At 32.1% G+C, this 27,861-nt stretch overlaps 2 protein-coding genes across 3 annotated transcripts in view; one reads left to right on the top strand and one right to left on the bottom strand.

The window, feature by feature from the left end:
• LOC113397704 (YY1-associated factor 2) overlaps positions 1-27,861 on the bottom strand; it is a 318,077-nt gene that overhangs the window by 207,382 nt on the left and 82,834 nt on the right. The window lies entirely within an intron of this gene.
• Positions 417-27,861, top strand: part of Brp (bruchpilot) — a 54,796-nt gene continuing 27,351 nt past the window's right edge. The window contains exon 1 of one of the 2 annotated variants that reach the window (XM_026636195.2): positions 417-1,022. In XM_026636195.2, coding sequence (XP_026491980.1) covers positions 900-1,022 — 123 coding nt within the window. In that variant the 5' untranslated portion in view covers positions 417-899. The remainder of the gene's footprint in view (positions 1,023-27,861) is intronic. The other variant, XM_026636196.2, reaches the window with a different exon arrangement.

The following is a 27,861-nucleotide window of genomic DNA, read 5'->3' as shown; positions in this document are numbered from 1 at the left end:
GATTCGAAAAAAAATTAGGGAGGAAAATTCCTTTTCCAAAATAAAGAGTATTTACTTTTTTAAAGTTTAACTTATTTTTATCGAATAAATGCTGTAAGAACAATAACCAGAAAGAAATACAAATCAAGTTCTGTCGTTAGTAAATCGTAAATAAAATTATAAGTTTTGAAAGTAAAGAACTTTTACTTTATTATAGTAATAATAAGAGTTATATTAATAACTGAAAGATTCTAAAAAAATCACAAAATCTATACAGTCAGACACACCTCTGCTCCAGTTTATTGTACCTACATTTATAGATCACACATCTATCGTCTAGCGTACGACAGATTCGAGCAGCGCTAAATCCGCTAAATTACCCGTCTATCGCGCATGCGTTCCCGGAGTACGATCGATGATCCGAGCGTCCCGTTCAGTGATCGCGCGCCCGTCACCCAGTCCAGTGCACAATGCGTTCGAATTGACGCGGGAAACACGCCAAACTGTATCTCCGCGAGTACGCCGGCGAGGAGGAGCGGCCGCCGTGCCGGGAGGAGTGGCGCCGGCAGGAGTGGTCGGGCACGCGGAGCCGCCTGCCGCAGGTGGACCGTAGCCCGTCCCGCCGGAGTCCGTACCTCGCGCGCGACGATGAGCCCTCCCCGGCCCCCGACGAGCGCGGCCGCTCCGCTTCGGCCGGGGCACATCATCGTGCACGACCGAGGCCCCTCCGGTACCAGTCGCTCGAACGCGACTACGACCGCTCCTACGCGCCGCCGCCGCCCCCCGAGGATGACTACTACCGTCGCGAACCACCCCCCCTCTTCCTCGGCGAGCTCCAGTCCCAAAACTCCGACCTTCAACGGGAGCTGGGCAACCTCAAGAAAGAATTGGAACTGACGAATCAGAAGCTGGGCTCCAGTATGCATAGCATAAAGACCTTTTGGAGCCCAGAGCTGAAGAAGGAGCGGGCGCTGAGGAAGGAAGAAAGCGCCAAATACAGCCTTATTAATGACCAACTTAAGCTGCTCAACCAAGAAAACCAGGTCAGTAATTTTATGTTCCAAATTGTCTTTATATCGATTTTCATGATCCACATTTTGTATGTGAATATCTCTGTAACTACTTTCTCGCACCCCTTTGTCAATGAAAAAATATATTTTTTGATTTTAAGACAATTAAAAAGAAATATCGATCGATTTAAAAAATACTCTTTTCACTCAGAAAATATTTTAGTTAGACATACCATTAGGGATTCTTAAAGTATAATATTGGACCAAAATCGTTCATACTCGATATCAACTAAGAGCACCACCCACAAAGCGTTACAATTTCATAGTATTTGTGAGCCATTTCTACGCCAGTCGCTCGCGCTGCGCCATACGCATGCTTGGAGAGAGGAGTCTTTCATTGATGTTACTCTCATAGGTCAATGGGAGATCTCGAGATGTGCCCCTTATACCGTTCTTCAACCGCAGCGTTGATACGAAAACGAATGACAGTATTCGGCCAATTTTAACGCTTTTAATTTCAAAAAATACTAAATTATTTAAAACAAACATTTATAAATATAGAACACATATACGATATTATATATTATTTCGTTTAACGTCAGAGAAAGAAAATTATATTACAATTAATGTAGGCTATTATTGAAGTCTTACAATCGCTTTTCAATATTAGACAAGACAAACACCATTAGTGTCATTTCACAAAGAAAATCGGAGAGAGTAATAAAAAATACGAACGATCGTAAAACCTTTTTGGTTATAATGATACTATTAGTTTCAAATAACGGAGGTAAAGGTCCTCGGTAAATAAATTAAAAGTATTACGTAAGCTGGGAAGAGATTAAAGAATTAGGTCACTTAGAATGGGCTTACAAGACTCAAGAATTTAATTGACATGCTCAAACGGCTGATGGATGTCACAACTATAATTTATGGAATAAATCCTTTATGCTATGTTTTAATCATAGACGAGTAAACATGGTTAATGTCATCCATACTACGAAGAAAAGTAAAACCCATTTTTTTTTTGGATTTTGCTAAATGAGTGCAAAATATTCTGCCAATGTGTCAATAGAGATATCAATTAGAAGATTGATCGGAATTTAAAGAGGTTTATTTTAAGGATGATTAGTGATAACTATGTAACATAACAGTAGAAGAACTCGCTTTTCTTCGTAATAAGAAATAAAGAAAAACCTCATTAAAAGTATTTTTTTAAGTAATATAAACTTATTTAGTTTATTATGTTGTAAATCATTTATATACGTTTTCATTGTTATAAACAGGAAATGTGTTTTATTCGAATACAGAAAACACTAATTGGATTAAAATACTTATATGAGTTTTGAGTAATAAATAATAACTGAAGTTCTTTACAAGTCTATATTTAACGAGTAACGAACAGACAACGAAAAAATGAACAGAAATTGAGAGAGGTTAAAACTTTTTTATTATTTTTAACTTTTTGAAGTATCCTTATTAACGATTGCAAACGTTACCTCGTTATACAGCGTGTATTCATAAGCAGACAGCTTGAATTTATTAAATACGTAATAATATTTTTATTGCTAATATCTACGTAAAATGTATGTACTTAATAATATGCAAGAGTTTTCTATTATGATGGGAAATGACGTAGGTTGTTGTAATATATGAGTATTATTGATTTTGTCAACATATTTCTTTAGTCGAAGTATAAGTTTTGGTGTCTGTTCTATAAAATACTAGCAGAACGCTATAGGAATATATAAAAAATATTGAATTTGATAATCTACTAACATTATAAATGTAAATTAACGCTGTCTGTCTGTTACGGTTTCATGTAAAACCATTGAATCAAATTTAATGAAATTGAATTTGACAAAACCCCACAAACGTGAGCGAAGTCGCAGGCGACAACTATTTTACGTAATAATAATGTTCGTTATAATGATGAAAAAAACTGATAATTAGATATTTATGATGTTGGGTTTCAATAAAAAGCTTGAGTTTCTTGTAATTACCATATTAAAGACTTTCTCTTTAATGAGGCTGCGTTTCAGCGAGTCGACTTCACACGTATTTGCTTTAAGCTTAAAAAGGTCCTTGCTTCCTTAAAATCTTCAAGTTTTTCAATTTCATACTTCGGTGTTTGCTTTAGTTTTCAGGCAAAGCCTTAAAGTATTAGCTGACTTTAACGGATGGAGGAAAAAGAGGTTTTATATAATATTTAAAGCCGTAATTTTACTATAGGTTATAATATCATATACTTAATTACAAATATATATATATATATATATATATATTTAACACGTCTGCGATTTATTTCAGAGTAAAAAAAGCTTTCCGCCATACTGTGACGCCATAGCTGTCAATATAAATTAATTACATATTTATTTCCAAAAGAACCACAAATAAATATAATCTAATGTCTGTTTTCAATTCAACTCAATACTGAATCGTTATTATTACCAAATATGCTATATGTCCTATATGTTTGTAGATTTTAACTATAACTATGTAAATAAAAATTAAAAAAGTCTAAATTATTTTACAACTTATAAATACAATTACATATGTACGTACATACACACTTAGATGTTCTGTGTAGATACGAGTATATTCAGTAGACAAGTGTAATAGGGGTGTAACACAATCATACGGATTTCTGTGGTCACATTGACAAAGTTACCTAAGTTAAGAATAAGATATTATATATAAATTGAACAAAAAAAAATCTTCTGTAATTTTTCGTGGACGTCACGAAGCGAGTTATGCGTGTAGAAGATTTAGATTTAAGATATACTTTATATTATGATCTGTGAAGCGAATCGAAGTGACGCAATCTATAAATTCAAACACACCAAGAACTTGAACACAGTTGAATGCATCGAAACAATTGATTCCTACCATATAATCTTATGTAACGCATCGACGGGGAAATCGTTTTTGATTTTTATTAATATGCACAGTAAAACAAACCTTCCCATATTCAGAATAAGATATGTTTTAAAATAATACTAAACTAGTTATCTGTATTCCAAATTTAAATAAAAAATTAAAACTGATCATGCCCAAAAAGTATTTATATTGATTAATTTAAAAAAAAAAGTATTATTAATAGGCTTTAACAAAGTCTCTAGTAACTTGTATTGTGATATGCGAACAAATACCAAGCGGGTCTGTTTGTGTTGTAAATTACATACATTGCTAGAGAGTTAATTTTATTAACGCAGTCAGCTAGAAAATCGCTAGGTTATGGTTTTCGCAGAAGTGATAGAAGAGGAATATAAAACAACATTGTTACATGAATTACACATTCTAATATATAATAAATATATATACATGTTGTTTAAAATAACTCTAACGGCTTCACAAGTAAATGTTTAAGGTGTGACTACTTAAACGATTCCATGTATATGTCATTTCAATGTGAATACTGGGCTTTATTTGACGGTATAATATAATAATATGATGAGTAACTACTAACTACTCAGAGAGGCTTGCAATAACCCCTACCACCAAGTTTTTTTTTTTTTTATATTCTCTTAATCATAAAAATAGAACAATAATTTCAAATTAAAAAGAACACATTCTGTATTCGGAATCGTTTTCCGCTACTATGACTATTTTTAAATAAACGTCCTTATCCATTATTTGATAAAGTTAATAATATAATTAAGCGAATTAATTTATATTGCTCAGTCCAAGATTACAACGACTTTTTTATTGAACGTCACCAAATTTGTATATTTTATGAGTTCCAAAGTAGGGCAGGTTACTAGCCTGAACATACAATATATTAAACACAAAAGGAGTAAAACTGTACTATAAACATCATCAACTCCTCTATTGTAATTAAATAATAATTCGTGGTAATATAAGTTAGTCAGTCAAAGAAATTAAAAACGAATAAATTAATATATTCATCCAAGTAAACCAGAAATGTAATCATTCATTTTAGGAAATTAATTTAATGACGATTTTTTTATCCATTTTCTCATAATTTTACCATATAATTATTAATATCAATTAGAAAATAATACATTAAAGCTATTCGTAATAGATTTCACTCGTAAAAAGCAAAAATTAAGTAGTACAATTTTAAAATAGTATATCCCTTTGACTGTACGAGTATCCGAACGTATTTTAATTACGTACTACGAGTCTACGAATATTGATCATACAAATTCGTTGAATAAACTTTAAAAACGTTTCATGCTAATGAATCAGTAAGCTGAAACGTCAGTAATTTGTATGTTTTAATTAAAATGGTATATGAAGATTGAAGTGAATAAAATATTGCATATAAAAGCTTTTAATATGTTCTGTCAATATAAACTAAAGAACATATTTTGATGATTTTTTATTTAATGATAGTTTTAATACAGGGTAAATATATGGGCAACTTAAAACAAAAACCAAAACCACTGGAGTGTCGTATTTTTAAAGCATTTGTACACTAGTTAATTTACGTTCTTTCGCGTTCTTTCAAGTGTGTCCTTATTTTAATAATTAAAACCGTCAAATACGTCTTTACGAAAATACGTCTTACATATTTGGCTATTGTTTCAAATAGGCTATTAATACGTTTCCAAATATTTATGTGCAATTATACGAAGTGCGTGATCGTTTATGAATCACTTATTTTATGTACGTTTTACGAGCTATTTATTAAGGACATGTTTCAACATGTTTTCCCTTGGTATCCTTTGTTGATTTAAGAATCTCTTGCCAATTTCATTTTGGCAGACGTTCAATAAGGTTGGCGATGGGCGTTAAATAATATTAAAGTTCCACGCTTGGCACGAAGCCTTGGAAGAATGTACTTGATGCCAATTTCGTGATGTCTAGACAGAAGGCCTAGTTTTGAATCAAGATCTAGGTCTTTTTAGCGAATGGAGCCAAAATGGCTTTTTTAATAGATTGCTCAATAACTATCCTTCGATTATTTTATTTTGCGTTCTTGAACTTCCAAGCTGGCGTTGGCTGATAATGATTTAACTATTAAAGTCGTTGTATTGCATTTTAAGTCTATTTTTTAACAGATAATTTATAATTGTGAGCAGAATTCAATGATAACATGACTCAACTCTCGACACAACAATAATAGCTACATTAGATTAAAATAAAATTAATTAACTTTAATATTAAAATATTGTATTTAAGTCGTTAATTAGTTACAAGTGTTATATACTAAAATACCATTAAAAAAATTTAATGCTTAATGGGCAGACTTCAAATTATTCAACAAAATGAACACTTGAATCATAGCTGAAAATTACAGATCAAACCCAAATCTGATTTCTGAATTTCCATGTGCTTAAATTACGTTTATTATTCGTCTCTTTCGTAGACGGTGAAGGAAAAAAAATCTAAGGAAATATGCTGGAAACCATGTCCTTAGATGGAGGCCTTAACTCTGCTGTCGCTCTTACAACTGGTCCATAATTACATTAATACAACTCAAAAATGAACTTAATTAAGCTTAGGCATAAACTTAAGTTCATTATTGAGTTAAAAAAATAATTATTTCATAATAACTATTTTTTTTAATACTCGATTTAAATATATAATTACATTTTAATACATATAATCAGAACAGTTATCATTTGTCTGAACGTCGGTGATTAATAAGACGTCTCCATACCCATGACCCTTACAAATTGTATAATGAAAATTTCAATTTAGATATTACCATTATGACCAGCCAGCCTCCCCCGAGTTCTTTGTTAATTCAGCTAACGGAACCGGATCATTACTGGATCTCCACTGAACTCATTGTGTCGATGGAACTCACTCGCAAACTGGGATTTAATGACACCTTTATAGGAAAAGGTTGACGCAGCTTTCAGGATTCGTCGATTCATATGACACGTCGTGTAATCGAGTTCGAAATTTGAATTAAATGAAATTCATTTTCATTTCATTCAACGATGTTGCCAGTTATTTTAGTTTTAGTTTTAATATTGGAAATAGTAAAATAGTAAACGTGAATCCTAATTAGTTTTCATAAAAAAACTGGTGTTTTAGAGATATCATATTTTTCATGAAATTCAGTATATATTTCTTAAGCGGTTAAGTGATAGAATTGTCTGAGTATTATTTTTTACAACTTCGGACGATGTTTTCACCCAACAATTGATTTTTATGGTATGTTATTACATTGGAGACCTGCAATAGACACAGTAGGAAATACTTAAGATTTTATTAATAAAACAAATTTGAATACATGATGGTGTGTTGAATATCTAGTTTAAATAAATATAAAGAAGACATAGTTTAAAAAAACATTCAGTTTACAAGAGAAGTAAAAAATATATCAGATAGTATAAAAAACCCCTAACAATTCCAAGCGAATTCTCTTAAAAGACAGAGTCAGATTTGTGCTACTTCTTCTTGGTAGGTCATCAATTATTCAATCGTCAAATAGCAATCGTCTTTATAGCCGTGTGCCAGTTTAAAAGGTGAGCGAACCAATTTAATTAGGGTATGAGGGAACAGCATCTAAGGTAACTTCTACAGGGTCACCAGTGATACTATAAATAAATGGATGACCATATACTTCCCATTATAAATAAAATATATAACATTATTTACATACGATGTTATGATGACTATCATAGTAGCTATTTCGTACTCATAAAACAATTTCATGACGATGACTTTATTTCAATTTAATTCATTTTTTATCTGTGACATTATTACAGATTAAAAAAATATTTTTAAGCCGATTTTTGATAAGAACTCAATACATCCTACTAGACTCTGTGAAGGTTTTTAAGATGTAAGACTAAATAATCTAACTTGTACAGGCTAACATATTCTAACGTGTAATACTTAAACATGTATATGAACTTTAGTGCATGTAATCGAGCAATAATATCTTCATTAGAGAATTAATAAATCAGATTTAATGAAACATTCTATGCAATTGTACGTAATGAGTCCTATTACAGCTGTCGGGTAAGAATTATTTAATAGCACGCCGGCGATCATTCCTTGCAGCACTTGTAGGCTTCCGTTTATATTTTTTATGCAACACCATTTAACGGTCGATGGCTGGGCCTTTTATAGCATGTACATGCAACTAGGTTATTGCTGTGACTTCGTTTTCGTCGAATAAGTCACTTTTAAGAAAAAGTATCCAAGACTTTTCCAATGGAAGTAGAAAAAAAAATATAAACAAACCTCTGATTTACGTATTTTATGAGATTTGCTAATAACTCAGCTATATTGTGCACTACTAAGAGTCTACGTTTAATATATGTTTATTTATACGACACTATTACAATTAAATATTTATATCAACATTAATTTTACTTCCAAAATTCCGATAACAGTTTCGTCGACGTTCAAAACGCCATTTTTTTCACAAATATTATATTTTTTATATTTTATTACCATAGTGAATATCATTGGTTAATCAAGCTCTCGACCAATGACATCGCGTAAATTTGCTGTCAAATTTATTTGGCTTTTATCCTCTTATGGTTGAAATATAGTATACATTATAAAATAACATATCAATTTATACCATTAAAACTGTAATAAAGCCGTGTACAGATAATATATAGATACAAAAGACACAAAAAATGAAAATTGAGGATTAAATAAGTCACCGAAGACAGTGAGTTTATCCGGTCAAGCGGAGACGACCAGTGGAACGGTATAATTCTAAATATAGGAATCCTGTGCCTAACAGTGGGACATTAACGAAATGTAACTTTTAAAGCTTTTCATATTAAAATAGCAATGGATAAAAAATGGAAAAAAGTTTTTTCCGCAATTGAGCGCCGAGTTTTGGACTTGAAATTCGGCCGTCGCTTCCGGAGCTGAAAAGGTAACTTTTTACAAAGCTAAATTTAAAAAAATATGATTGCATTTGAAAGTAATTCATCTGTATTAATAATCCCTTATACTATTAATTCTATTGATGAGCAAATGAAAGCTGAAGATGTATGGATGAAACAAGAAGTCAGTGTTTCTTAAGATGGCTCGTAGAGTGAGAGAGGCTTCTTAAAGTGTAACCATAATCACTGGTAAGTCTTTGCTACCGATTGACATAACTTGTTCTCAACTTCATAAAATGTTAAGAAATATTTTAAAAATAATATTGTGACCTATTTTGTCGCCTACAAATAACCACAACACACAATGGCAATAATAGGTTTTATAAAAAAAAGTAGCTGCTTAGCGCGGTTTCAAGCACATTAAACGTTACGCTCCGTGTAAATATATCTACTCATTACTATATCATTAGCCCTTACTAGTATCATAATTGCGAAAGTGAATATGTTGTGCTTAATTACTTAACCAGACATAATAAAATTGTACACATACGTGTGCACAATCTATATAACCCCCCCCCCCACCACTCACGAGCGAAACCGTAATTAGTCTGGGACATCCTGTATAAATACGTTCAGAAAAATAAAAAAATCCTTTATTAGTAAATATGAGAGAGGAGTCAAATTACAATCTGTTATAAATGAACTAAAAGAAAATGGTACTAATCTTAAATACAAGTTAACTAGAAAAACCTCAATTACGGAGTAAATTCACCCCTCTCTCACGTCTAATTACGGTGAGTTAGTACCTCTTCATTTCAGCAGCGCACTGTATACGTAAGCATATACAATTATGCAAATGTACGTCTTGTTACAGCGTTACGTGAATAAAAACAAAATACATAAAAAAAGTTAAATATTTTTTTCCATTAAAGATGAAATCTTAAGGTCTAGATGTCGTTTTAATTTTTTAGGTTTCTCCTCACACTTAAATAACTGAAGGCCTTTAAGCTCAATGAGAGTACAGTTTCAAGGTCGTATTTACATATTCCTTACGATTTTCTAATAGCAATGTTATATTGTATGCTACAATAACTTCTTGTTATATATTTATTTATAATACAACACTACGTCATTTACTAATTATATTTTATTTTTAAATTTCTGATAATAACTAGATCGAAATTAACAATGCTATTTTTTCACGAATATCATGTCAAATAAATGTAAGTTGTTCATTTGCCGTTACTTCTACTGTGATTGGAATAAGATATTTTACGTCACGAGTACTTGTACTTAATTTCTTAAATGAAATATAAATAACAGTCGTTAGTATGTGTCTATGTTTATCAAGTGTATTCTGTAACCTGCTTGGCAGTTGCCTTTACTTAATCTGTGGTTATCCACCGTTACGGCTGTCAGTATTGGCGCGGAGCCAGCATCAAGGCGTGACAGGTAGCGTTCGGAAACCGCTCGTGATTGTAAAGCACCTGTTGATTGGCTTTTGCTAAATGTTTTGAATCACTAATGAGATATTGAGTTTTGACGCCTCCTTTATCACATTACGCCTAGTTTTAAAATAAATCTCTATTCAGAAACCACAATTGTTTTTTATAGAACTTTATTCACAAATTTTCTCTTTCACTAAAACTAATTTCAAAAGTATAATTCCTTAAAAATATAAGATTGAAAATTAAATTGTATAAAAAATTTCTCGATATTGTGATGACGTAAATGTCAAAACAAAAACCCAAATATGATTTGAAACAAATATATTATGACAATCAAACAGCCTTCGTTTTTATTATATATAAATTACAACTAGGCTGTATATTCACAAATCTTTGCTTTTCGTGAATAAATAAAACAAATAGCTAATATTACGAAATTAACAAAATACCTGTTCCATTTTCAAAAAGAAAATCCCATTATGTATTTAACACATTAACCTATTTATATTTTTTAATGAAATCAACTCACTGTGAAGGGTCAGACCGAACCTTAGGGAGCCCACGTACTATAGAAAATAAATTGCTTTCCCGTTTCAATTGTATCGTATCTTTTGGGATTACGTAAACTTTCCCAGGTGAATTCAACTTGTATACAAAATAATATAGTCTGATTTAAATAAGAAATATATGTAAATAATTTTATTCTAAAGGATCATACATTTTGATCTGGTAGTTCATAAACGGATAATTATATATTGGCGAATATACCCTCGTGTCTTGGAAATCACTGTGAATGTTCTGTAGTATATTTAGTATTAGCATTGCACCCATACAAAGCCGGGGGGGGGGGTCGCTAGTTTTATTATAAAAACAATTCGTTCTAAAGTTTTTCATTCGTTCTGCAAAGCGAGCAGAACAGTTAGTGAATGAATAGATCCTTCAAGGCAAAGCCTTCACTACAAACATCGGAATTCCTAGAAACATTTTGATCTCATTCATTGAATATTTCCGACTCAGTGATTAATATATTTAACATATATAATTAAGGTTATGCTCACGAAATATTTATGAAGCTGATATAATAAACCCTTATCGTATTTATAAGTCGGCACCATGGGTATTATATACGAACATAACCTAGCAGTTATCCTGCTTCCGTAGATTCAAATATCATAGTGATCGGTCAAACTGTGACGAAGTATTTTAATCTCAAACCAATAATAACAGCATCCAATTTTTATACAGAAAATTGCAAGAAAAATGTTTGGTTGACTTTTACGGTCTCTTGACTCCGACCCTACTTGGGAATGGTTTTGCTAGTGGCTTGGTTTCCTTACAACAAACGAGTTGACACGCTAAGTGCTCACGGTAATCATGGATTTGGTAAACACAAAAAAACTTTTAGCTCTTACGAGACCCACGGGTTGAGATCTACACTGCTGGAACCTTTAATAATACAACGTATAATAATATGTCGTAAAAGGTAATGTATGCTTCATATTATATTTATTTAAAATAATATCCAATTAGAAAAATCGTTAAGGAACGTTTGTGTGTTAAATGATATTATAAAACGAATGGCTTCTGAAATGATAACACCAAGGCCATTTCAAATCGAAAGCATCTCTAAGCAAATATATTGACAATTTTTTTAATAAATGGGTATTCGATCAGTCCAAAGAGGCTTAGAAGTGGCTGCACTTGGTTCAATATTATAAATAAAATTGATAATTTATAATGAATCCGTAATTAAATCAACACAGGGTAAAAACTTTGTGAATTATTTTTATCTTATTCGATTTTATGATAACTCTGTTCAGACAGTTCGAATCATCGATTAATCGATTCGCCAAAAGCGCCTCCGTGAACACTTAAAGAAAACTCAAACACTTCGTCAATTATTAATGAATTAATTTGTCTAATCACGGAGGGTTAAATTTAAGATTTATTTTCGGTAGCATTATGCATATGTACAAATGGGCCACGTGGTGTTGAGTGGTCATCAGCATAAAGACATTCCTCCGATCATGAGATGCAAAATATTACTACCCTTGTGCCTGTACAGGGCGTTTTTGTGATCTTTTTCGGAGGTGGACTATCAAATGAGTATCAAGGTCTATGCTTAGTACCACTACCCATAGTAATTGGTACTGTAAGAAATGTAAATCATTCCTCATATCACTCTCACGGCTAACTCACACTTGAACCCGGAATACTGATTGGCGGAGGAATACTATATGATGAGTTTTACCTGGGCACGAAGCCCTAACACCAAGTACTTTGTAACTTAACTGTGTGGTGCATAACACTGTGTTAATTTAGTTTCTCCAAATATGAAAGTCACGCATCTAATGATATCTACAAGAAATTCCGCAAAGAACTTGGTCTAATTTCATATCAGGAACTCATATCAACATTGACAGCGTACTAAGAAATTCTCTCACGACCTACGTCATGATTAACGAATGAATCGGCTTAATATAAAATTTAATATATAGGTACGTATTTTATTATGACATAGGTAGGCGGACGAGCATATGGGTCACCTGATGTTAAGTGATAACGATGGCGCTGTAAGAAATATTAATTATATTTACATCGCCAACCTGGGGAAGTAAGGTGATATGTTCAGTGTGAATGTGGTGAAGGTGAATGAGCCAGAACACAACAATATTGGGTACTGCTATTTGGCCGTTTGGTCTGATGAGTGGGTGGTACATACCCAGACGGGCTAGTTCAAAGCCCTACCATCAAGTAACGTATGTGATGCGAAGTATATTGAAATAATAAAATATTTAAGAGATAACATTTTATTAATATAATTAACACAATAACAACACAGCGATCCTACGTGGGTGTTAGCTTGAATTGGTATTATATTCCGTGAACATCATAATTCTATTATAAACAATAACAAACCCTAATAAAGATTTGTATATAATGAACAATAATTAAATATGTTGTTATGTTATTTATCGAGGAATACTCGACATGTTTCCGATTACTGATTTCTGATTTCGTAACATCGTGGAAAAGACGCGTTGAATACTTGCCAGTGACGCGTACGTTCCTCGGCAAACAATGTTAGCAAAATCGAAACATTTAATCATAATAATGTTATGAGCACTTAAAACTCATTTAGTAATATAATAGCTGCACTCGCAACACTTCACTTCAAGCTTTTGGGTTTTATTAATTGTTGTATTTAGAGCTAATGTCGTTCAAAAATGTACCTTCGAGTAATCCTCTATTGAAAATAGGAAACATTTTTATAACTCCTGGTCATTTTATTATACGATGAAAAATACCGTCAGATAAATCCAATGACTTTATATTGGTACGACTCGGTATTTAAATAGATTACCGGGAGCGGTTAAAGCTAGCCAGTTAGTCGAAAGCTAGCTAACTGAAATCATATTTAAGTATATCACTTCTACCTTTAAAAACAGTGCCCATCTTAACCACTTAGCGAAGATCTGCTGATGTTCAGTAAAAATATAAAATATAAAACGCCAAAATGTATAAAAGTAGAATGTAAAAAAAGGCACGGGAAACTGTGAGCCCGTGTATGTTCTATATTAAATTAAAAAAAACACCTAGGCGCCCGGGCTGGAGATTTAGCATCCTTAAGAGGTAGAAATCGTGGACGACCTGTTTTCATCCGTAGCGAACAAAGTGCAGTTCTATCGATGATCTATAGACAATAAAATAGTGATCGATGTCGAGAATAAACTGTAATAAATTTATGCTATGTCACAGTAATGTGGGCATGCAACACAGAAGGCAGGAGGCTCCAGATCGCTGTGGTTAAAATATGCATCATTTTTATAGTCTGTGCAGTAATTATTATAATAATCCTCATTAGTAAAAATTGAAATGTGATTCGCTAGCTTCCCGAGCCTTTGTCATAAAAAAATAATAAATGCTGTAATCCTTGTTGATGGATACGGTTCTGAGGTTCGAGCAAGCGATATTTGATAAACGCAAACATTCCAAATTAATTGATATACTTTGCGTATGAACAAATTTCAGAAAGTTGATTGTATTTTTTAATTTTGATGGATATTATAAGTGTAGAATTAATAATAGTAACAACGCTGTTTTTTTTTCAAAGTCCCAACCAATTGAAGTTATTATTTGCACGCTTCGTATACTAGTTTTCATTTTGCAAAAAAAAAAACGGGGAGAATTTGATATCGTTTAGGATCAGCAAACTTCGCCGCTGCAGACTCCCTCGAAGACCGAGGAGGAGGGAAAAACGCTACGCGCACCTTCTCCTCCCGCCACTGTGGGTACTGCAGGGAGAGCTAGAGCTTCTCAGTACCCCGGGAATCCCCCTAGGAATTGGAGGCATAGGCATGCCAACCGTCAGAGTGTCACGATAGCAAGCGAAAGTGATCCCGTGAGCTGATGTGCGCCCGATGTATTCGTGCGCTAGTTGTCTTAGGCATCAACGAGTCCTACATACCCTTCACTTTACGTGGAAGACCTCTCCTTTTTGAGGAGAATGTTTACAGCTTACACCACCACGCCACTCCAATGCGGTTCGATGGATACACGTGACAGATTCACCAACCACACACGAAAATTCAGTGGTGCTCGTCCCGGTTTGAACTCGAATCATCGGTTAAGATTCACGTATTCTAACCAACCATCATTACGTGATTTTAGTATCTTACAAAATAGTTATTATTCGTCTAAACATTTTATGTAATTATTCATTTCATTTAATTAGTCACAAATACTAAGTATGAAAATTATACTTTGGAGTCTTTAAGCCTTTAAGTTTTATTTTGTAACAATTTTTTGACAACTGACATAGGATGCAATTATCTTTTAAATTTGTATAAATGTTCATAAAAAATACTATTCAATTCAATTTACGCATATAAGTCCGAAAACGCATCTAGCGTACGTAATCTATTAAATATAATTAAATTAATTCGAAGCCTCTACATTTATAATATTTTGATAAAGATAAAAAAAAGATAATTATTCATCGAATACACAAACGTGTTTTCCGTGAATACAAATTGAGGGAATCATTTAATGGATCTTATAGAAACGTTGGCCGTGATAACGGTTGACGAGTATTTGAGCATACTTCCTGGTAAAATCGATAAAAACGGTATCTGTACTATTTTAAAACACTATTCGTAAATTGAGGTCACAGGCCTATAGATATCTATAAATAAAATCTTTCAGATATTTTAAAATTTGTAATTTATTAAGTGTAATGTATTAAAAATAATATGTAATTAAATGATTGAATTTTGAATTAATGTTAGTTGTTTTATGTATTGAATATTAAATATATTTTTTAATATATCATCTGTATTACAAAGTCACAATAGGAGAACTGTTATGAACAATGTGTAAATGTCAGAAAGTATTATACGATTTTGATTAAAATATTCGTTAAATTTAAAGTATATAAGCATCAAAATCGAAAATCAAAAAGTATCACCAATCAAAAGTCAGCATTTCACGAATAAACTGTGTTATTATTATATTTTTTATAATTTTTCAAATATCGAACACGTAACGTACATTAACTTCAAAACGACATAAGAGCCTACTTTTGATAATTACTATTGAATAATATATTACACATAACATCGAAGCGTAACTCGTCTATCATTAAAAAAGAGCACGTCCGAACCCTCAAAGCGGTTGGTTTAATTGAATTGCTCTGTGTCTCGATGCGATTATATTACGTTCGCCTTTTTTCAGCTGGTACGGCGTTTTGACTGTGGGCCTGGATGTTAATTTTTGGTATGGTTTTTTATTTTCGATCTACAACTATGCGTATCTTTTGTTAGTATCGCTTTTCGTTTTTAATTTTTTCTAATAACGGTTTTGTGTCTTCGTGCTTTGGTGAAAATTGAATGCAATAATTCAGTCTCTATTTTTTAACCGACGAAAACAATAGGAGGAATATCTGGATTCAACTCGTATATATACTTCTTTCTATAAACATACTGATATCGATCCTTTCGTCTCGAAATTGAATCGCGGCGCCCAGCAAAGTTATTGGGTATTTCTGTCACGATGATCACTAAAATTAGGTATTTGGCAATTCCACAATCTTGTGCCTCGGACACGTATCAGATCAGTCGGTCTTAATGTCTCCACAGTCACATAGGATTGTCGTTCCATAAATTAATGTGAGAATTATAAAATAAAGATAACAATGTACGTTGCTCTCACATCTGTGTCTTATAATGTCACTTCTGCATATGTAGTCTTTGAAATAAGCCGGAATTGCTAAAGTATTATTAAAGTAATTCCGCGTAGATATCACCCACTCATCATATATTCTACCGCCAAGCAGCAGTATCGAATTAACCGATATATGGTGAGTGAGCCAGTGTAACTACAGGCACAAGGGACAGAGGAGATTTTGTACAGTGCTATGGGCAGTGATAATCACTTACCATCAGTTGGAAGTGGTTGGTGGTGCAGCGTAGGTATTCACTCATCATCATGCAATGTAAGAATTCACTACGTATCTCACTAGTGAACTGTTGACAACCAAATTACTATACGCCATTTTGATACGTTTTTTTTTATAATTATTATAGTCTCTATCGCTTATCACATTCTGACATCACGGGCTCGTGTTCTGCGGTGAGTGTGTGTGAGTGTCGAGTTTTATTCTCACAGAATAGTTTTACAGGAGTCCTATTAGCACGTCTGTCTTTATAAAATAAATTCAAATAATAGTCTCACCAACCTTAAAATTCATATTCACTACCGATGAGACGATCTTTAGTTGACATTTTTATTGCTTGGTAATTTAAAGCATAATACATAAGGCCTTGAATATCGACGATCGATCGATATACATACATTTTATATTATAAACGCGTGTCTGTATAAACAAATTTATGAAAGTATAAAAAATAAGTTGTCATTGCTATGAAGGTTACACACTCATACTAAAATTAATCATCTGTCAATAAAAAATCGTGATACATTGTTTTTTAGATATATTGTATCTGTAATTCGGTTTTTTCAGACTTTTTTTTATGTCAAGTGATCTTTAACTTAACTGTTTTAGATTTCAAATTGGACATAAGTCTTTTCTCTCAGGTAAAAAGTTACCCGAGGGCTTGGAGCATATAAGCCAGGATATCCAATGCATGCAGGTTTGCTAACGAATATTTTCTTCACTGCTGCACTAATAACTTTTTCGTCACAAGATGGACGTAAGCCACATCATAATGCAAAGCTTAGATGATATCTAATTAACCGATAAAAGCAAAACGACCTATCTACCAAATCTTTCGAATGAAAAAAACAACCTTTTGCAAATGCTTTCATATATCATATATCATTTATCACAATTTTAAATACAAACACCATTGTCATCATCTTCAAAATATATTTCAATTTGCTAGAATATTTTACATCGCTTTTGTATGAAATAGTTCCAAAAGGACATAAATCTTCACAACGTCCACGCGAATGTAGCACGTTCGATCAATAAACACTCTAAAATGAAGCGCTATCGAAGAATGTTTAAAATAAACTCATGATTCATGCACGGCCAATGCTATAAATATAGTTATACCTATTATGAACAGAGACTAAATATATTTTGATTCAAACAGTCCAGCTGATCGGACATGTCTGACGTTTGGAACACTAGACGTTTATTTCGTCTACTGTTATTATAAATAGAAATTATTTGTTTGATTCATTGGTCTAGTGACTAACATATGTGGCCTCACATACATAACATCTTAGTTCCCAAGATTAGTCCAGTGCCGGATCTCCTTCCAGTAATGTCGAAGTTTCCGTACCGTATAAGAGTGAGGGATAGCCCACTTGTGCACTATACGTTCCGAACAGACTAGTATCTTGTTAATGACCACCGTTGCTTTTGGCCGAACTCGGTCAGATATACATCATCATTTATTTCTATTAAATAATCTTTACACCTTAAGGAAGCTTTATAACTTAAAGCGAAATATTAAAATTAATTTTCTTATCTATCCAAATAAACACTTTTACGTGAAAGAGTAAGTGTAAAGTCAAAATTAGCTCCTAAATACGTATTTAAGAGCAAATTTTTCTCGTAATTTGACTCTTGTTCAAGCAATTAATTTAAGTTATGGCATAGATTGTCAAGTTACTCAATATATTCTTATCATTGTTAGGCGGTTATTAGCGGTAGCATAGAAAAGACCCATCCCGTCTCAGCCCTTTAAACACCCAGTTTCCGAATCCGCAAATCGATAAATCTTTCCTATTCGTTTCTATAATAAGATTCTGAATTTTTTTAACTTTGCCTATTCCTGGATGAAGTTTATTACATCTGGAATATATATATACGAATAAAATTTAATTGTATTTAGTACTCGAATACGTAATTAATTTGAGAAATATAAATGAGGTATATTTTTTGGCCTAGCATGCATCTATTTTCTGAACTTTAAATAGTATAATTTCATCTCGTAATAAGAAAAAAGTGCTTATCTGAGCCTTCAAGTATTTCATAGCTTTTATTTTTATTAAAGAGTATAGATCAATTTGAAAATGTAGTTTTTATTTGTAAACCGGTAATCGAAAGATAAGATTATGCTTATGACTCATTTTATCCCTCTTTCATTTGTTATTGGACCATCAGACGTCGGAAGGGTCTCTACCCCTACGTCATCGACATCCTAAGCAAACGCCTTGTTTTCTTATTTCTGATGGAAATGGCTAACTTCCGGCTCCTGTGTTTTTTGGTCTTCATAAGCCAATCTTCTTGCGCGTTATGAAAAATTATGAAAGTGTTTTTTTATGATATCACAGACTTGAAGTTAAAGTTGCATGTAATTAATTAATAATTTCGATGAATTTAAAAACTATTTTTATTTACGCTGCAGAAGTACTTCTAATACATAAACATAAGCACCTTTTATGCAATTTTTCTACGCCGTGGAAAGCTTCTTTGGGGAAACAGATAATATGTTATGGTTATGGGAATCTTACCTAATAAAACCACTACGACGGCCGTCTTCGGCACGGATCGGAGAGGTGGCGGGATCTTGTTGATATAACGTAGCCGCGCCCTTTAAGCGTTTTTCATCTTAAACCGTATCGACACGTACCATCGGGTGTAACCGTCAGCTGCATGTCCCTCATAAGAAAACTTATGAAAATAAATAAATATATATTTCTTCTGTACAAATCATTTGTTCATATATAATAATATCATTCTATTCGATTTGTCTCTATCTGAATAGATACATACTTATCATTTGCCAAATTTAGGAATAACTTTCGTCTCAAAACAATATCGATTTCAATGATATCGATATATCATAAAATACATTTTAGATATCGATACACGTTTGACATTACATGAGTTCTCGCTATCAATACCCAAGGCCGAGACTTGGAGCACGAGGTACGTTGTCCTATTTTTAGCAGCGTTTCATGTTTTCCTTAACCAGTCATTCCTGGCACAGTCAATTGGTTATTACGAAACTTTTACGGCAACAATAACATTTTACGAGACCATAAAATGATTTTATATTGTACCTATCGTTAGATAAAGTTCGCCTGTGTTAGTTTTCGTTACAGATTTAGCCTTATCCTGTAAGCGAATAGGAAATATTGGAGTATCACTGTCAATTTTGAAGTGCATAATGATTGCGATGAAGTAACTAAGGAATATTTAGTATCCATACAGTTGGGCTCACATGGACCCTTATCATTAGCTATCAAGGATTTACAGCCTTTAATTCCATTAATTTTAATCACTTTATATCATTATAAATCTGTATAATGTATAATGTGTTTACAAGTTCGTCTTTGTAGAATCAACATTCCATAACAACATAGTTATAATTTTTTTTTTTAACATATCGTTTCAAAAAATTTGTTCTATAATTACATAACATAGTACACATAACTAAAAACTATACATATTATAAACAAGTAAAGCTAGATTATAAAACAAGACAGTACCTACAAAAATAGCTAATACTTGTAAAAGTCTAGCTGAATAATTTTGATTCAAAAGCTCCTTATCATTCAACATTATCTTGGCCAATGTTCTTCTAAAACTTCAAAAGTCCACGTCGCTATATTAATAGTTATATTTGAAGATTCTTGTCCAAACAGACAGAACGAGCTTAGCATTTAAATTAGGTACTTATTGTAGATTTCATTTCAGCTTTCATCTCAACTGAGAACAAAATAACATTGCTTCAATTCGTCCAACTATTCCCCTGAAGCAGTGATAAAATCTTCCAAGTTTATTTAAACTCTAAATTGGTAACGGTTAATATGAAATGAAGGATGAATGATTTTAAAATTAAAATTTATTTCACTTTAGATTCCACATTCACATAAGACTTTTCAAATTCAGTATAGCTATTCTCTAACAACAAACTTTACTTGGTGGTGGGGCTCTGTGCAAGCCCATCTTTCCTACCACTTATCAAATATTATACTCAAACTCAAATTATTTTATTCAATATGGAAGCATTACACTTACTTATTGATTGTCAAATGAAACACTACCACCGGTTCGGAAAAGAAAATATCCTGACCTGATAAGAACCAGCGAAAGAAACTCAGCGGGTCCTTTTTTTGTCAATTTTGACGGACAAACGGTAGTACCTGGTATTGTTGTGTTTCGTTTTGAAGAATAAGTGAGCCAGTGTAACAGGCGTAAGGGATATAACATGACAGGTCCCATAGTTGGTGTGCATTGACGATTTAACGGAATGTCTATGGGCGGTGGTAGCAACTTACCATCAGGTGACCTATTGGTCCTTACCTATCTTATATAAAAATGTAACGTGTCGTACCGTGAAATAACAGTAAAATTGTATAATATGCCACAATATATGACTATAATACTCGTAATTGAGACATTTTAATAATACAAGCATTGAAACAGCGTAGCGAAGTAATTCAGTCTTTTGAATTTCACAAGTGAGATACGAAGTTGATTGTTACAAAATTGCACTGCAGGCTAGTTGTCACGATTTATAAATTGCTTTAAACCGCCGCTCTATCTCATGCCTCTTTTAAAAATACGAACCCCTCCTTCGACCTGGAACAGCCACTATTCACATATATATTTTGGCAGACACCATAAAACTAAATTTCTCTAATATCAAAGATAACATATCTTAAAATATTAAGAATAGTTTCCCTACCGAAGAGGTTCATACTATTTTTTTTAGTTTTTAAATAGTTAGTACAGCTACACAGCCATGAATAGTCATTTATCATCATCAAAATCACGCAGTTTGATTTTAAAATTCAGTCACTAGAAACAAATATTGGAATTCACTCCAAGTTACAGTGTCGAAATTTCGATTTGAAAATTTAAGAAACTTTGTTTTTATATCCAATAATCCTGGTGACAGATTTATTGATCTCGCGTCAAGAATAAATTAAAATTTAACATTGTTAAGTTCGTCATTAATAACGTATTTTTGTATTGTTTCAATAGGAATCTTCACTTAGGAATATTTGGAGATTAGACTGACCTTATGCTTGGAATAACATCAGATAATTCAGCTTTAAAAGTGTTATTTTAATAGCGTTAAGTATCGTTTACTTGCTCACTATACTCTAAAGTAAAGGAAATCTAATTAAAATCATTTTAAGACATGTACACCGTTTGTAAACAATGATGAAAAGTGTCCATCCTTTCAGCGTTTTCTCAAAACGTTATTATCCTTTTGTACATAAAATTCTTGGAAGCAATCTTTTATACTTTACATTTTATAGAACGAAAGAAGAATATGTCTAGACTATTTCTGGATTCCATTAGTTCTGAAACGTGCAGACGTTTTCTGAGTACTTTTCAACTCGACTTAAGAATCCTTACTATCTAAAGTTTAGCGTAGAGAGCGCCATTTTGACAGTTCAAAACGGTACACTGATTAAAAATTGAATTTTTATACAGATCGGCCTTATTTCAGTTAAATTTAATCACCACCCAAACATTAATTATTCCACCAACAAACATTAATACTTTGCATTATTGTATTTTGATTTGAAGTGTAAGTGAGCCCGTGTAATTACAAGGATAACATCGTAGACAATATGGTTAATAATTTTTCCTAAGTTGATCACAATTCATCAGTTAGCCTTTCCTCATTTTGCGTGTCTTGTTTTTCCATCAAGTAAATTCATCACATGCGTTAAGAAATTGATAAAACATCTTCGGTTTCCCTTAGATCAACTATGAGTGCGAAGGAACTGAAGCTTAACTATAATAAGTATATCCTGCTTAGTTAGCTAGTCGTTGAGATTAGTAGCGTTGACGAGATTAGAACTATATATATTTATTACTAACACAATTTTGATTTATAGTCTGTATTTAATAAAAAGATATTAGACGTGTTTTTTGCAATGCCGAAAAATTTACTAAGCCAATAAACATAACATAAAACTTATACCAGATGGTACATCGCGTTTCGGATTAGGTTTTGGCATATAATTTATTTATTTATTTTCAAAAAAACGTATATCTAACATTACAGTAAACCAATGAGTTAGCTAAGTTGACTACCAAAATATAATTGTAATAATTCCTCAGTTTACGTTTAAATTTAACAATAGAAATCAATTAATAAAATCCCATAACAAATTAAAAATAATATGAACAATTCAAAGTCATAATAATAAAATAATCAAAAATTAAAATACACAAAATAACATTTAATAAACGATAATAAAATTAAATATTTATATTACATTCAAAAAAAAAAAATTTCAATGTCAGATTAAGTCATGTCAAAGAATATTTAATAATGTCATACCTGATTTAATTTTACACCCTAAAAAATAAATAACTACTACGAACACAATTTGTAACAAATTCTAGTGAACAATTATATAGTAATACTAGCCGTGCCCGCGACTTCGTGCGCGTTGTTTGAATGTAAGTTATTTGGATATTGTAGCGTGATTTTATTTTTATCATATATATAATTCTAAAATAAAAGTAGTAAGTTACTCCTTATTGTATCCGCTCTCTGCCAGTGGAAGTCCCGTCGAAATCGGTTCAGCCGTTCCAGAGATTAGCCGGAACAGACAGACAGACAGACAGACAAAAATTGTAAAAAATAATATTTTGGTATATGTACCGTGTATACATACATATGCATTTAGTAAAAATGGGTTATTTTAATATTACAAACAGACACTCCAATTTTATTATATGTATATAACTAGTTACGTATCGCAGTTTCATCAGCTTCAAATTTAGACTATTCACTAAGCAAGCGTGAATTTCATAATACGGAATGGTAAAAGGATTTATTAACATTATATAACACAACACTAACCATTCATAATAATTACTCACACTCTCGTATTCTCTATTTAAATCCATCTCATTTACATACACAACATACGTTATATAACGGATAACTCTATATAAAGTCTCACATGTAATAACGATATATGACAATCAAAATTTATTTCCATTACGAATATTGTACTCACACACATGTAAAATCACGCACACATCTACGGGTTATATTCATCTGAAAATGAAGCTGGGTTATGAAAAAAAATATCAACAAGGCACGTATTAAGCTTTTGTCATTTTATGAGTACAGTCTGTATACAAATTAATGCAGTATATTGTTAATTAACGTATAGATAATGACTAGGTAATTAAAGTACAAAGACAACGTAAAACGTGAGGTACAGTACGACAAAGTTAGATGTGACATCGGCTTAATTCGTAAAATCGATCACATCCGAATCAAGTGCGTATTTTAAGTCATCAAACTTTATTAATTTCTTGTATGAAAATTATCCTTACGCAAACGTAATAACATGTAATATCATATAACCAAATAGATTCGACATTTCGATTGATTGTTTTTTTTTTAATTCGTCGGTGTTACATTTAAATTTTGTCGTACAATACGCTGGTTGAAATCTAAGCCAGTTGCTACTCTCTCCGGTTCTCGTTTAAGACTTAATTTTTGTGTATTCCTTCTCATAAGACATTAGGTATTGGGTGAGAAAATCTATATACATATATAAAAGCGAAATACTACCCACTGATTAATCACGAAATCTCAGAAACTATAACATCTACAAACTTAAAATTATGTAGGTAGGTTCCTTATTCCTTATAGACATCCGCTAAGGATTTTACGAAACTCCACACCTAAAGGAGTAAAACGGGTGTTGAGTTTGTGTTTTATAAATTTCGAGCGGATAAAACCGCAGGTTCAGCTAGTGCAGTATAAACTTAATACTTAGTACGGCTTTGTCCTGGTAGCCCAATCGTCAGATATTCTAGCTCCATACGAATACTTAGTAATGTTGTGTTCCAGTTTGAAAGGTGAGAGGGCCAGAATAACTACAGGTACAGGGGATATAACATCTTAGTTCCCATGGTTGGACGATGTAAGGGTTCGCGGATATATATCAGCGGATATATATATTGATATATATCAATTGATTTTTTCCTATCTTCTGAACAACACTCATAGATCTATGCTTAAGGCCTGACTCTGAATGATTACTTTTTTATGATTAGTCGATTACAAATTAATATTAAAATAAAATTAGTTGATTTATCTCACATACAAATAAAGATTATTATAATAATAAAAGGTACTTGTTTTTTAAGTGTTCATTAAAAATTTCTTTCTCAAATAGATAGACACTAATTCTTTTGTTACTTTTTTTAATAAAAATGTGGTATTTCGACACTTGTATTATTTTACAAATTCCTTTCACATTTTTAAGTGTTTACAGAATGAAATTCGCTTCGTTTTCTTAGCCTGGATATATATCAGATATATATCGGATATATATAAAAAAATCGGATTTTTGATATTTATTATAAAAATCGGATTTTTGATATTTATTATAAAAATTGGATTTTTTCGAACCCTGAGGAATAGTTAATATTTCTTACTGCGTATGTCTATGGGCTGTGTCCAGAGTCCCATTGGTCCTTCTCATAAAAAACTAAAGTTAAGGAACAATTTATAGTCAAGTGCATGAGCGGAGCTAGTGTCTATTATAGGCGTGGTCTGTACTACAGATAACCAGGAATTTGATATAACATAACAGTATATTAAAGTGATATATAACATAGATCACTTTAATTACACGTGAAAATAAAACAAGGAAATACTAGATAATAATATTCTATTTAACTGTCTTAACCATTACTAATTAAAAAATTGAATAAATACAAATCATTGTCACATGAGAGTATTTTATGAGAGAAAATTGAGCGTGTATGTTTGTTCGTAAATATACCTAGTATTTCATTTTTGTTTAATTTAGCTACATTCCGAATCAATGGTAGTTTAACATTTAATATAACTCTATAAAAATATGATTCAAAAGTGCTTCTTAAACCCTATTGGAATAAAGTTAATTTTCATTTGATTTCACCAATGAGTTATGTAATCGTGCTCGTAATTGATATCTTATTCGATCAAGGAAAACATCGTAAGAAAACTTATATATTGATAGATATTCTGACAAATGATCATTACCTACTTGTAGTAGAGCAGTTTGGTGGAATAACCTCGAAATCGCCCCAATATGGCTTAAGGGCTCTTAGTATAGATATGTGACTTTTCCGAACAGTTTATTATTAATCCCCAATTAAAGTTCAAATTCCCTTAGCCAACGTAGAATCTTATACTGATATTCAAAGAAAAAACTATTATTGTTACGATAAAGAAAATAACTTGGACTAAGGATATTCAATAATCAAACAATTCAAACAATCGATACAATTTCTATCAATTATATCGTAAGACATTTTAATTCATTAAAATTTTATGAATTCATTTGAATTGTTTAGCGTTAAGTAACTATTTTGACTAATGTACGAGAGAGATTGGACGAGTATTATCCTTGAAATAAATTGATCACTGATAAATTTTATTCCCGAACGTTTTACAAAACCCATACTAATTTTAATCAAAAACATAATTTCGTCACGATTATTACTCGCTATTTTAATGTATATTGCAACATATGTATTGCATTTATTTGCTTCTATGTATTCGGAACTATAAAAACGATGAGGGTGTGGTAATCAGCGCCAAATTGTATTGGTTTTCCTGAGTTTAACATAAATATAGACGAAGGTATAATTTGACGTTAAAAAATTATATAACATCGAAATTAATATTTAAAAAAAAAAATCAGCGTTTTATGCATAAATTTAAAAATATATATTTAAAAATGGAACACGAACATTAATAGCAAAAATAAAACTAATAATAAATAATGGTGATCATAATATTATTAATGTTTGTGTTTGCAATAGTATAGTTTCCCTGATAGATATTTATGTGTGACAGTCATTAAATAATACAGATAAAAAATTAAAGGCTCAGCTGAATGGCGGGCGTTGCGTAACCAGGCGTACTATTTTCGGTAGCGAACGAGGCGATCAATGAAACCGGTTCGTGGCGCCATCTTGTGGGTGGATGAGCCAACCAACATTTTTCCTACTTCAGTTATTTGATATTTTTTTATTCAATAAGTAGTACTGTTCTTATTATATTCAATTCAAAAGAGTAGCAGAAACAGATAATACATTTTTTTCTATCTCATTTCTATTTCGTATTGTTATATTGACGTGTATTTTTATAATAAATTGATTAATTTAATTTTTCATTTTTAAATGGGCTATAAGAGTAAAAAATCGAGTTCGTATTTGAGTGCAATATTTCAAAATAAAAGAGATGACGCACTATTTCATGACTGTCACATTTACTATGTCGCAAGCATTCTCTGTACTTCATTTGTTTCTTTTAATACCACAGATAATAAATAAATTTAACACGTCATTCACAAAATATTTTTAACAACTGCATAACTAGTCCGCGTACTTGTTACATTTGAATTCTGAACGTACCTCGCTCGCGTGAACCATGTAATTATTCACGTATGAAAACTAACATGAAACTGTTGAGCGCATTCCAGTTTCCGTTCGCAAGGAAAAACCTTTTGCGCGGCAAAACTCTTGACGGGGTCAACGCCATTTTTCTGGCCGCCATGTTTTCTCCCTTGTTTCTTGTGTAAGTGCCTCATTCACGCTCTAACAACTCTTAACACTTCCACACGTAGGTAGTATATATTTCGAGGCATTGGACATAAAGATTACGATTTCTATTGGGATTAGAGAATTTGGCAGCGAAGCCTGTTTTTTTCGCCAACGCTTTCGTATTGAAAACAAAAGAGTTATGTCAATACTTTTTGCTTGAAAGCTTGTGAAATACGATTTCATCAATTTATAACAGTCTCTTATTACTGAGAGGAATGTAAAAAAAAACATTTAATTTGCTCTCTCCTGTAAAATGACAGATTGAGCTGAAATTTTTAAGACCTTTGGTGTTAATGATAATTCGTAACTAGATTAAAAAAGAGCTTGTTTTAAAAAAGTTAATTTTTTTTAATTTATACCTTACCTATAAAATAACATAAATTACGGTAATCCGTTCTCCTGCGTACAAGATTCACGGTTTTAATTCATTAAGAGGCTTAAATTAAGCCATATTAACTCATGGCTTATCAGATTTGTATCTCAAGCTATATAAAATAAACTAAACAAAAAAATTGAGGTTATACACCGGTTTTCATGGGTACGCCACTCTGAGGTCCCGGGTTCGATTCCCGGCCGAGTCGACG

This window comes from Vanessa tameamea, chromosome 23, assembly GCF_037043105.1.
Source record: "Vanessa tameamea isolate UH-Manoa-2023 chromosome 23, ilVanTame1 primary haplotype, whole genome shotgun sequence".
NCBI classification, from domain to species: Eukaryota; Metazoa; Arthropoda; class Insecta; order Lepidoptera; family Nymphalidae; genus Vanessa; species Vanessa tameamea.
Note: the sequence above shows the minus strand (reverse complement) of the source record. Positions and strands in the feature narration are given on the sequence as shown.